Genomic DNA, 12,535 nt, shown 5'->3' on the forward strand with positions numbered 1-12,535 from the left:
TATAAAAGTTCTTATTTTCAAGTTAGGTTTAGGTTAAGAACTAATCATTCCTTTTTTTTTCTTCTTAGTCTGTTTCAGGTCGGAAAGAAACGAAGAGGATGGATGCTCCGCATGTTCAGTCATTGAGGACGGAAGTAGTGCCCTCCTAAATGTGTATTATTTCCATATAATTTAGAAAGTAGTAATTACTAGTATGATTGAAATTTTATCCAATCAATTTTTAATTAATTTCATTCATAAAATCCATAAAAATAATAATATTTTAAACGTGTCGTATCCTTAAGATGATTCAACGGACGCAATTTTTTGTGCCAGAACGACGTGCGATAAATCGAATCGATTCGTTCTGAAATTTCAGCTACCTGTCATTTTTTTCGAATTTTTAGATCGTTCTTCTGTTGTCATGAGTCTGAAGAATTCATATTCCAAATTTGACAAACAAATCCAACGTAATAAAGGCGTGGTTTTTTTAGAGGAAAAATATGGCATTCGATACTGACATCGAAACTGCACTCGAATGCGATATTTTTCCTCTAAAAATACCGCGCCTTTGTGAAGTTGAATTTCTTTGCGAAATTTGGTACATGAATTCTTCAGTCTCGTGAAAAGATAAGTGCGATTTTAAAATTCGCAAGAAATGACGAGTAGCTGAAATTATGAAATGAATCGATGCTATATATCGCACGTCGCTCTGACACAAAAAATGGCGTCCGTCGAATCACCTTAACTTGAATGCCCTCAGCTGTTTAAAGGGATATAAGAAGTATTTGCTATTCCTTCCAGTTCTGCGCATGGTTCTCATTTAATTCAGTCAAATAATATTGCATTTAACTGGGAGAAATTAAACTGCATTACGCAAAAATAAATTATCTTTTTCGGTTCACCGTAGAAAAAACACGGGTTTCATTTTTCCAACATAAGTAGGTAAATTTTGAAGAGCCAATTATATTAATTTCTTTTTGCGTAATGCAGTTCAATTACTACAACTGAATGCAAACTTGTAATTGGATTACACTTTGTAATAAGGAACCATTATTTCTTGCCAATTTTAGAAATAACACACATGCCATTGGTTTCCCTATTCAGATATGTGCTTTTATGAGAGCTAGAGATAGTGGTTTCTCATTGCAAAATGTGATCCAATGATGTTGCAAGTCCAAGGAGAGTATGAAACTGCAATTCAAATTAAAATTTGGATTGATTTGGATTTGGATTTGATTCATTATGGCATAATGCATCGACTAAAATCTTGGCGAGAGAGAACTGGACACATTTAGGCTAGAATCAACTATGTTGCAGGCAAATCCTAAGCACATAGTTCCTTTTAGCATACATGGGTCCAACTAATTTAATTGCTGATAACAAGAAAACTTCTAATTGAATCGAGGTATGCGAAAACGTCCGATGTCCATTTTTTTGGATTTTGAGTTTTTTGGCTTAACGTCATCTTCGAGGGTAGGCGCATCTATGTGTAGACGGATTTGACCTGTTTTTTGTTTTTTCGCCCCCATTTACGGGGTCGAACCTCAAAAGTATGCGAAAACGTCCGATGTCCATTTACGAGGGTCATCCAATGAGGTTCCCTACCTCTTATCTTCCAAACGGAAAGAGATAAATTAAATCGGTAAAGGAGTTCTTATAAGGCATACTCTAGGCTTTAAAAGAAACTCAAGTTTTTGAAAATTGGTCGAGGGGTTCGCGAGGAAACTTAATTTTACTGCGACAACTTCCTGTCGCCGCGCGCCCACCTTCGGAGTCTGGATGCGCGAAGAGTCGATTATTTCAGACTTGGGTTTTTGCCGCTAAGCATCATATCAAAAAGAAATTTGAAGGTTTTTATTGAGTAGACCTTACATTACTTTTCGACGAAGTCCCTGCCTCTGTTTTGACATTTCTGGTATCAATATTGCAGCTTCTTGATGCCTTCCGCGTAGAGGCTGGCTCTTGTCTTGGCACCGGAATCCGTCATTGACAGCGCTCTGTACTTCCGAATCATCCGGATTCCGCTTTCCACCGGGGAAGTTTTTCAGCTCAGTGAACAGACGAAAGTCACATGAGGCTGAATCGTAAGAGTACGGAAGATGGAGGGAAATTTTCTTATGCAAAGCAACTGATTCGGAAGTGTAGAGGGCTTGTCAATGACTGGTTTCGGTGCCAAGACAAGAGCCAGCCTCTACGCGGAAGGCATCAAGAAGCTGCAATATTGATACCAGAAATGTCAAAACAGAGGCAGGGACTTCGTCGAAAAGTAATGTAAGGTCTACTCAATAAAAACCTTCAAATTTCTTTTTGATATGATGCTTAGCGGCAAAAACCCAAGTCTGAAATAATCGACTCTTCGCGCATCCAGACTCCGAAGGTGGGCGCGCGGCGACAGGAAGTTGTCGCAGTAAAATTAAGTTTCCTCGCGAACCCCTCGACCAATTTTCAAAAACTTGAGCTTCTTTTAAAGCCTAGAGTATGCCTCATAAGAACTCCTTTACCGATTTAATTTATCTCTTTCCGTTTGGAAGATAAGAGGTAGGGAACCTCATTGGATGACCCTCGTACTTTTTTCCACTCCATTATTTTTACTTCCAACCCCCCCTTCCCCCCCTCGAAATTGACAAAATTGGGATCTGAAGTGTCTTAATTTTCCAAAAGTTTCCAAGGGAGATCCGTCGGACTCACCTAGTCCCTGGGAATTCCATACCCCCCCCCCCAACACAGACACCCACACACCCTCACACAGATACTCCATCGCCTCTTACGTGTCGCGGCTGCGCGGGCCTTAAATTCATAACCGCCACTGCGCCTGTAGTGACCGCAATTTTCATCAGAAAAATTTGAAACCGGGTTAAATAAGACCGAATTTTATCTGCTTTCATGTGAGATCAACAAACTCTGTCTTAAAATCAACGGCTTTGGCGATAATAGCCGTAAAACGAGAGAATAACCTATTTTTGACCGTTTTTTTATCGGGGGGGGGGCTTGGAGGGGTCCCCATGATTGTTCGAGGGGGCAATTTTGGATTCTCGTTGAGGTCCCCCTATAGATGAGAAATTAAATGAGAAAAAAAGTTCTGCTCCCAAAACATGCGATGGTAGCCGAAAAACGAGAGAAAATAACCGATTTTTGACAGTTGTTTCGATTAAGGAGGGGTTTTCGGGGGGGTCCCCATGATTGGTCGAGGGGGAAAATTTGGATTCTCGTTAAGAACTCCCTATAGATGAGAAATTTTATGAGAAAAAAATTTCTGCTCTCAAAACGTGCGCTAGTAGCAGAACAACGAGAGAAAATAACCAATTTCTGACTGTTTTTTTGATGTTGGGGGTTTTCGGGGGGGTTCCCATGATTTGTCGAGGGGGCAAATGTGGATTCTCGTTCAGGACCCTCTGAAGATGAATAACTTCACCCTACTTAATATAATTCTAATCGATTTCATGCATTCTAGGCAATCCTGAACACATATCTTGAGGGGCAATCTCAAAGTATGCGAAAACGTCCGATGTCCATTATTTTTCTTCTTCCGCCGTCACATAACTTTCACTGAAGCCTCGAAGAAAAGAGAAATATTTTTTTTTGTGTTACTAGAGGTCTGACACTATGTTTTACTCTAGTTTAAAGGTTTTTGGAGGGGTCAAAAATAATGGTTTTTGGGCAGATTTTTGCAATGTATGCGAAAACGTCCGATGTCCAAAGCCCTTTTTTTAAAATTACTCAGCACTGAATGGGAGTTGGAATGGGACACATTTGTGTGCCTCTTCTACGGCCCTTTACTAAGAAACACATGCCTTGATTTTCTTCAAAACGCCGATTCTAAAGGCCTCCACAGTTTTTTACGGTTTACCAAAAGTTGATGTTTTGGACATCGGACGTTTTCGCATACCTCGATTCAATTATAATGAGGGGTTTAATAGAGAATTCTAAAAGCCAGTTTTGTCACCCATTGCAAACCAAACTAATAACTCTCGATTTATCTTGTTTGTTCCAGAAGATGCGGCAGAAGAAGCGGGGGTTTTGGGGGAGGGCTCGCTGAGGGGGGAGATTCCCGGGGAACGGGGGGTTCGTGGGGTTGGGAAGAACCGCGAGACGAGGATTCCCAAGGGGGGAGGATTCCCGGGGAAAGGGGGGCTCGTGGGGTTGGGGGCGGAATCGCGGAGTAGGGTTTCCCAAAGGGGGTTCCCGGGGAGAGGGGGGACTCCGTTGGGTTTATGTAGGATCGCGGAGCAGGGTTTCCAAGGGGGGAGGGGCCGCGGAGTAGGATCACGGGGGGAGGACTAGGGTTTTTTTTTTTTTTTTTTTTTTTTTTTTTCTCCGCGACTGGCTTGCTGAGATCCTCCGGGGCGTTACGTCCCGGGGTCTGCCGTCGCCGGCAGGGGCGCCCGCCGGGACCCCGTGGGTCCGTTGGGTGCCCCTGCCCCCGACCCCCCGCGAGGGGGGTCACTTTGCCCCCCCGCAAGGGGGGGCTTTTTGACCCCCCTCGCGGGGGGTCGGGGGTGGGGGCGCCCAGCGGACCCTTATGGGGTCCCGGCGGGCGCCCCTGCCGGCGACGGCGGCTCCGGGGCGTTACGCCCCGGAGGATCTCAGCAAGCCACGAGTGGAAAAAAAAAAAAAAAAAAAAAAAAAAGGGAGGAGGTGGGAAAGGAACCGGGACGCTGGAAGCCGGGGTTGGGGGAGGCCGCTGCTGGTGGACACCGTCGTACCGGGATCGTCGCATTTTTTTTTCCCCCTTCTTTTCTTTCTTTTCTTTTTTTTATTCTCTGTTGCAGGTGCTGCTGCTGAGTGCCATCGTACCGGGATCGTCGCATTTTTTTATTTTTTTTTTTCCTTCTTTTCTTTATTTTCTTTTTTTTATTCTCTGTTGCAGGTGCTGCTGCTGGGTGCCATCGTACCGGGATCGTCGCATTTTTTTTATTTTTTTTTTTCCTTCTTTTCTTTCTTTTCTTTTTTTATTCTCTGTTCCAGGTGCTGCTGCTGCTGCTGGATCTTCCCGCAACCGAAGGTAAGATACTGTTTTATTCCTCCTCCATAATCAGTTGCGGAGGGCGCTACTTTCGTCTTCTGCGGGCACAGCTGTTTTTAGGAGCATCAAAAACGGCATGGAGAAGTGACAGGTGGAGATGCATCGGCGTTGGTGAGTGTATTTTTTTGTTTCCTCTTCCCCTTTCCCTCTTCCTCTTTCCTCTCCCTTTTCCTCTTTCCTCTCCCTTTTCTTCTTCCTTTCCCCGTGGATTAGGGCTCTTGGCGACACCACGTTAAAAAAAACGCGCCGTAAGCTCTACCTCCAGGAGCAGCACCGTATCCTCTACCTGATCGGGCTTTCCTAAGGTGGTGTGGAAACGAGCTTGTCAAAATATGTTCCTCTATTCCTCCTCTGAGTAAGTAAAATCAAAACCTGAGAATCTTTTCATCAAGTGCTTTTTTATCTTTTTTATAGGGAGAGCATAAATTCAAAACCTGGCAAGTGCCCCCAGGTGTTGCTACGATTGAGCACCAGTTTCTATAAGGTCAAAGTTCATAGAACATTTCTTCACTAAAATTTAATGAAGGGAGGTATTCAGGTCCTTTTACGCTACGGAGCAAGATGCACAATTTTAGCAATACTGGATGACACTTTCCAGATTTTGAATTTCCACTCTTCACGCATCAATGGCTAAAGGTGAAAAAGTAAAACCTTAATTGTAACGCTTAAGGTGATTCGACGGTTGTCATTTTTTGTGTCAGAGCAACGTGCGATACATCGCATCAATTCGTTCCATAATTTCAGCTACTTGTCATTCGTTTCGAATTTTGAAATCGCACTTCTATTGTCATGAGACTAATTCATGTATCTAATTTCACAAAGGAATTCAATGTATTAAAGGCGTGGGTTTTTTAGAAGAAAAATATCGCATTCGATTGCACTTTCGATATTAGTATCGAATGCTATATTTTTCTTAGTCTCCTTAGAATTCTTTAGTCTCATAATGACAACAGCAGTGCGATCTCAAAATTCAAAAAAAAAAAATGATAAGTACCTTAAATTATGAAACGAATTGATGCGATATATCTTTCGTCGCTCTGGCAAAAAATAGCAACCGTCGAATCACCTTAAAAAACGTCCGACTCGATCTTAATCAAAGAAAACTAATTGAAATGTTTCATTGCAATTGGCTGTGATTTATTTAGAGAAAGCGATGAAAATATACAGAGAATTTCAATAGGATCTAATGGTTGGTTATCCTTGAAAACATTAAAAAACATTGAAGACTTTTATCATCGTAATCTAAAAAACGCATTTCCGATTTTTATCAATGCATAACCGTCAATAGAAAGCGAAACATTAGTCGACGAAAACAAAATGTTTAGTGGAGCAATTTCTGTAGAGTTCCGTTGAATAATAAAAAATGGAGAATCCCACATATAATTTGGTTGAAAAATGAGAATCCCGCATATAATTTGAAGACATCTAAGAGCACAAAACGGCTTTACGCGCTTCCTACGCGACTTTCCGCGCTTGCTACGGCGCCTTGATACAACTATACAACCTCGACGGATGTCCGTATTGCGTTCAAAAAATTGAAGGCGTTTTGACTTCCTCCGCATAATACCTGTAGTTGATTCGATCGACAAACGCGTTGGTCGGCGGTGACGGGGACTTGATGCAACTATTTAAGCTTGTTGGATGTTCGTATCGGTCCGACTGAAGTGAGAAACCACGTATCTCCATTGCGGCGTTTCAAAATTTCCGTTCTTAATTCATCTCTTCCATGAGAAACAATCCAAATTTACAACTTTACATTTTGAACCAAATCTTCCGCTATCGAATACGAAAAATCATAGAGAATTTAAGTTTCATGTTGACCAGCTTCTCGAAAGAAAAATAAAATTTCTAAGGAAGTCTGCAACGTCGCAAATGGAGAAACGTCGTCTCTCATTTTGCCCGAAAATATGTATGCAATATGTATGTATGTATGTGTGTGTATGTATGTACGCGCTTGCTACGGCGCCTTGATACAACTACCCAAATTGTAACCCACACAAATAGTGAATTTGGCACTCTGCTATTTTAGGAGTGGAGGAAGGGCAGAAAATTACAAAGGTCGTAAGGATATTCTTGTAATTAATTCAAAAATGAACAGAATTACAACTGCTTTTTAGAGTTCAATTTTGGAATGTTTAAATCAAAAAACGAAGTGCTGGTTCAGGAGAAAGAATATTGTCTTAAGTAGATAAAATATATGAAAAAATGAAAGAAATGGGAAAAAATGAAGAGTCGGTAACTATAAAATGAAATAAATGAAAGTTACAGGCGAAACTTTAGCGCCCCTAAAGTTTGGGCCCCATGCGATGCGTACTTTCGTGTCCTTCGCGACAACTAAGTACCAGGATAAATTCAAATGAAGCACTTTTCCCGCCGGTCGCTTCATTGCTCGCTCCCTATTGGCTTGCTTGGCATGGTCTTTCGTTCCATCTCTGTCGCTCCGTCTGCGTCTGCGATTGGTCTGCGCGTAGGCCGTAACTAGTCAGTTCTGTGACGTCAAGCTAGTAGATATTTACCGAAAACAACAAGCATCTCCGGGTCATCAGTGCATCGATGAGTGAGGCAGTCGCTGCGTGGACCAATCAGAGTGGCTCTCGATCGGCCGAAGTTGCGCGAGCGGCCCGTTTGAATCTGAGTGGAGTAACGATTTTCGGTATTACGCATTCATTTCCTCGATATTTGGACAATGTCACAAATAAACTAGTTAGTTTTCTAAAGTGAAATTTCATCTTCTTTCTAAACGGTTCTCATGAAATTTTGCGTCAGATCAACCCTGAAAGAGATATCGGCGAGAAATCATCGCGCGGCAAGCGTTCTCCCATAAGAACGCGTGTTAAACCGCGGCCGAGTTTCATCTACTAGTGTGACGTCACAGAATCGTAGTTACGGCCTCTCGTCTGCGCTCTGTCTCGGTCTTTGTAAACGTAAACATTCTGCTTGACTCCTATTCCTATCACTTATTTTTGATAAGAAATTTTTGCTGACCCAACAATCTTATTTCATTTAATGCAAAGGAAGATTTCACGAAGTACAATCCCCCCTTCAGTAACGAGTTGAACTTCACGTTTCAGTCAGTTGAGTTTATTTTCAAAATGACTAAACTTCTTGAGTGGGTTGCTGGCGGTCTCGCATTTCTTCTTTTGTGGGCAATTCTTATCTTCAACATAAGAAATTACAAGGCTTTGGAAGATATGAAGAATTTTATTTACACTCTACCCTTAACTATTGCTGCTCACTTTGGTGTAAGTATTATTTACGAGTCAGTTTGTTACTCTGATACAATAATCTTGAAATGTTTTCGGTTTGTCATTTGACAGTCGATAGAATTTGTAATAATTGGACGTATTTCTATCAAAGAGAACTATGTGTAGGAGGAAAGATGGGGTGTGCTCGTTAGTGCTCGGGCCATAAGAATGAATGGAAAATATAAAGCGACAGTGACGAAGCTGCCGCCGCGGTTGTGTACGGCATGAGCCCTGTCCACAACGCTGTGGACATATGCCCACGACTCATGACTGCCGCACTTAGTTGGCTCACAGTCCCGTTTGCTGAATTGGAGAAGCTGGATTTCACATTCTGTCAAATGGAACTATGCACAGTGTATGAGCTGTAGGCATGTATCTACGAACGGAGAGTAGCTCAGCCTGGGGTGCTGGCGCCTCAACCTTAATAAATGATTCTGCCTGCTTGAAGAACTGAGAGGCTGGCATCACAAGGCGAGGTGGCGTCATTGAGCAATGCTAGGGGTTGGGACTGCAAGCTAAGCGGGCTTGCTGAAGTATCTACTCCAGCAGCGCACTGTCTGATGCAGCCCCAATGTCCGCACTAAATGCCTATCTTGCACTGCGATCCTGCTTTTCGCATAATGCTGGTGCATAGGGCTGTTCTATCAATTGTCCGTAAGCTACCGAAACAGCTCTGTTAAGAAAAAGTTACGATAGGAGCACACTTACCGATAGCGATCTGAGTTTTCGGAGCTGACGAAAATAAGTTGTCGCCATGTGTACATCTATTTTACGCGCCGCCGCGCCAGCCAATCTGACAAACCAACACATGGGGCAACAATGCATTGAGTGCGAGCTCTCAAAATTCCGACAAGGCCGGCTTTTAATGATATCATCGCCACTGTCGGTACTGCTACCAGTATCGGATTAAGACGATACCAATAGCATTCCGGCAAGAATTCGTTTGAACACCCCTACTGGTGAAATTGAGTTAGTCTTTCAGCTCATCAAAGGAACAGCAGGGACAATACGCCTTGATAAATGCCTGACCAGGACTGACACTGCTTTATGCTGTGACCAAGAGTGGAAAGAAGCAGGCTTCAGTGTTGCATCATATCCACCCGACTTAGTGTGCACCGCTCTCCCCCGCTGACTTGATTTACTCATCAAGTCTTTCTCTTCGTTTGGCCCAGAGTAAGCGATTCTTTCGTACTGAAATCTTTACAGTTCTGGATGCACACCGTGTGTCATCACTTCTATCTGCATAGCTTTTGTCCTGTCTCATTCGATCTCATGCAATTTCCCTCTCTCCCCTTCTGTTTTTACGAAAGTTTACTTCCTTTCAACCTTTTTTCAATTATGTACTTACAGCTACTACAGCTAATACGTAGATTTTTGCGTTACTTTTTTAAGTATTTGTTCGTTTGTCTTTTAAATTCAGAATTATTATAATTTTTTGTAGGTCTATGCGGTGACTGTTGTCTTATGGAGAGTTTTTACATTCAACAATTGTAAGGAGGCAGCTGCTGAGTTACAAAATGTAAGCACTTTTTATCTTATTTCAAAGTTTTGAGAAATCTGGTTTCAAATGTAAGCATCAGCTTGCATTTGAAAATTTTGTGGCTTGATGTGAAAGCTAAAATTTTCCAGCTCTTGCTTTCACTGTGCATATTTGCATGTTCCACCCAACTACAACCAAAGGCGAGCTTCATTGCATTTATGAGGTCTATTAGAGTAGAAACCAGATTTTGGTGATAACTAGCCCACAATGCGTCCAAATTAGGTTTTTTTGGACTTTCCTGATAGCTGAAAATATACTTGAGAATGCTACATTCACAAATTTGAAAAATTCTAATTAACTTCATTGGTATGTGGCTCGAAGTAAGGCAACCTCATGGGTGTTCTGCGATTTTTATGTGTGGCCGAACTTTTCTCTTTTTTTTTGGTCTTGCACTATATTTTTCAACCTACAAGGATAAGTGGAGCCTTGTCTCCATATCGTAGCCTCACTCTCAAGTTTTGTCACCGAAAATTGTCCTATCAAAAAATGTAGGATCATTGTTAGAACGTTCAAGCAGTTAAAGAGAAATTGACATTGAATTTTTGTCCAATAGACAACAATCAAGGGGCAAGTGTACCTGAAACTCGATGCATGTCCACATATTCTATCAAAATTGTATGTACAGAGCTTTCAGAAATATTACACTATTCAGCAAGCTCAAAACGACCACATTCCAGCACTTTTGCCCGCACTTCTTCCATGTGGCAAATGTCAGTTGCCGTTGATGGTCGATTCTCGTGCTCCTCATCTTTGACGGACTCCTGGCCAGTTTTGCACATTTAACCCTCTCAAAACAGTGAGAGCAACTCATACAATGATCTTGTTGAACTTTACTTAGCATACCAAAAGTTTCGGTACAAGGTATACAGAGTTTAAAACAAAATTCAATGTTAAATCTTTGCTCCATCAGTGATCGCATGATGAAAATTGCAGAACGCACCTGACTTACTTGTAATGAAGGTGACACAGAATGAACACTCATCATGATAATCAAAATCTGTGAATCTAGCGTTCGTAAGTATATTTCCAGCTCTCAGGAAAGTCCAAGAAAACCTATTTCGGACGCATTGTGGGCTAGTTATCACCAAAATCCGGTTTCTAATCTAATAGACCTCGTATAGCTATGAAGTAAAAACAAATGAGATTCAACACCTCTTAGTTGCAACAGACAAAATTTTAGAAACACCTTGTCCATTTTGTACGTGTCTCTATCTAATGTATGCTTATAACATACCAGTGATGAAACTACATAAATGCGTATTTTGGTTTATGGCATTTCAGATGTCCTTTTCTATTTTATTTTCTACATGGGAAACTTCTAAACTTCATTTCTTTACAATTTCAATAATGTTTCTTCTCTATGTGAAAAATATTCTATACAAATTTCAAGTCGTGATGTTGGTTCAGTTTCATTAAAACAATTAAAATAGAAGCAAAGATTAAGAAACTCTGCAACCAAGTAAAACATTTTTGCAGATTCACCCTTGATGTATATTTCTAACATATATCGAAAGTAAAACTCGCAAACCTAGTATCTTGTTAGCGGTGCTTGAAAATCCATGCTCCAATCTTAGTTTTTTAAAGGAGAACAAATCAACATTAGGTATTCCTTGAAGTATTTCCAGATTTTGATTTGCATAGAGAAGATAAATTATTAAATTAAGAATTGACATTGAGTTGCTTTTCATTTAAAAAATATGATGTATGACAGGAAGCCTACAATGTTGCAAACCAAGATACGTGGTTTGGTAGCTTGACTGTTGATATGTAACATATGAAATACGTCAATAGTCCTAAACTATTGCATTCGGAGCTATAAGATGCTTAACAGGCACAGGACACTTGCAGATAGAGCCGTAAATGTAAACATGAAAAATTGACAAATTAAAAAGCTGTAAACAAGTTTTGAGCCATAAATGTAAGCATGAAAAATTGACAAATTAAAAAGCTGTAAACAAGTTTTGTTCCTTCAGCTGAAGTTCAATCAAAAACTGAATAAAGAACCTTAATTGCATCAGTCACCTTTTACTGTAGGAAATCTTGTTTCTAATTTTTCCGTCTCAAGAATGCTTGAAAATTCTGATACATGCAGAATTGGTGTGGATTTTGAAATTAAATTGATCCTTTAAAAAAGAAATGTGTTTGAAATTAAAACACCATGCCAAAGTTTTTTGGTTTTTAAAGTGTCACTGTATCTAATCATGATTTATAATCGGCAATATTTTTTTCATTTTCCTTTGTCCGCTTGTAGGAAATCAACTTGGCAAAAGAAGATCTAGCGAAAAAAGGTTTCAAATTCTGCAGTAATGCTTCATGAGTATTTGATCCGCTGACTTGCCCTGCCTTATCATTCCTAAGTTATTTTAAGTGTTATTTTGTAAATAATTTTCAGTGTTAAGTGATCATAATATTTTATTTTCCCGGGTATTATATGTTTCGTTTGTTAACAATTTTTAACTTCGTTTTGTGAAAGCTAATACTTGCACATGTTACCTGTTATTCGATCAATTTTGCCAAGATTGCGTCTGTCATGTCAGTAATGTATTCCATATCTTATTTGAGTGTTTTCAACTTTTCAAGGGACCCATTATCTGCATTAAAATTTATCTCGATCTCTATCTATGCAATTTTTCTTGCAACTTATCAATGCAAAATCTTTAATTATGCAATTGACTCGTACTTGCAAGAAAACAACTTTAAATTGCAACTTGATCAATCCCTCGAAACAATCACACTTAATTTTTT

The 12,535-nt window shown here is 40.5% G+C and overlaps 1 protein-coding gene across 1 annotated transcript; it reads left to right on the top strand.

Moving 5' to 3' along the window:
• Window positions 1–7,888: 7,888 nt before the first annotated feature.
• Dpm3 (Dolichyl-phosphate mannosyltransferase subunit 3) lies at window positions 7,889–12,408 on the top strand. The gene is made up of 3 exons (XM_019058286.2): window positions 7,889–8,247; window positions 9,692–9,769; window positions 12,042–12,408. Exons 1-3 carry the CDS (start codon window positions 8,098–8,100, stop codon window positions 12,105–12,107), a joined length of 294 nt encoding a protein of 97 aa, XP_018913831.1. The 5' UTR covers window positions 7,889–8,097; the 3' UTR covers window positions 12,108–12,408.
• The last annotated feature ends 127 nt before the right edge of the window (window positions 12,409–12,535 follow it).

Source organism: Bemisia tabaci, chromosome 2, assembly GCF_918797505.1.
Source record: "Bemisia tabaci chromosome 2, PGI_BMITA_v3".
In the NCBI taxonomy this organism is placed as follows: Eukaryota; Metazoa; Arthropoda; class Insecta; order Hemiptera; family Aleyrodidae; genus Bemisia; species Bemisia tabaci.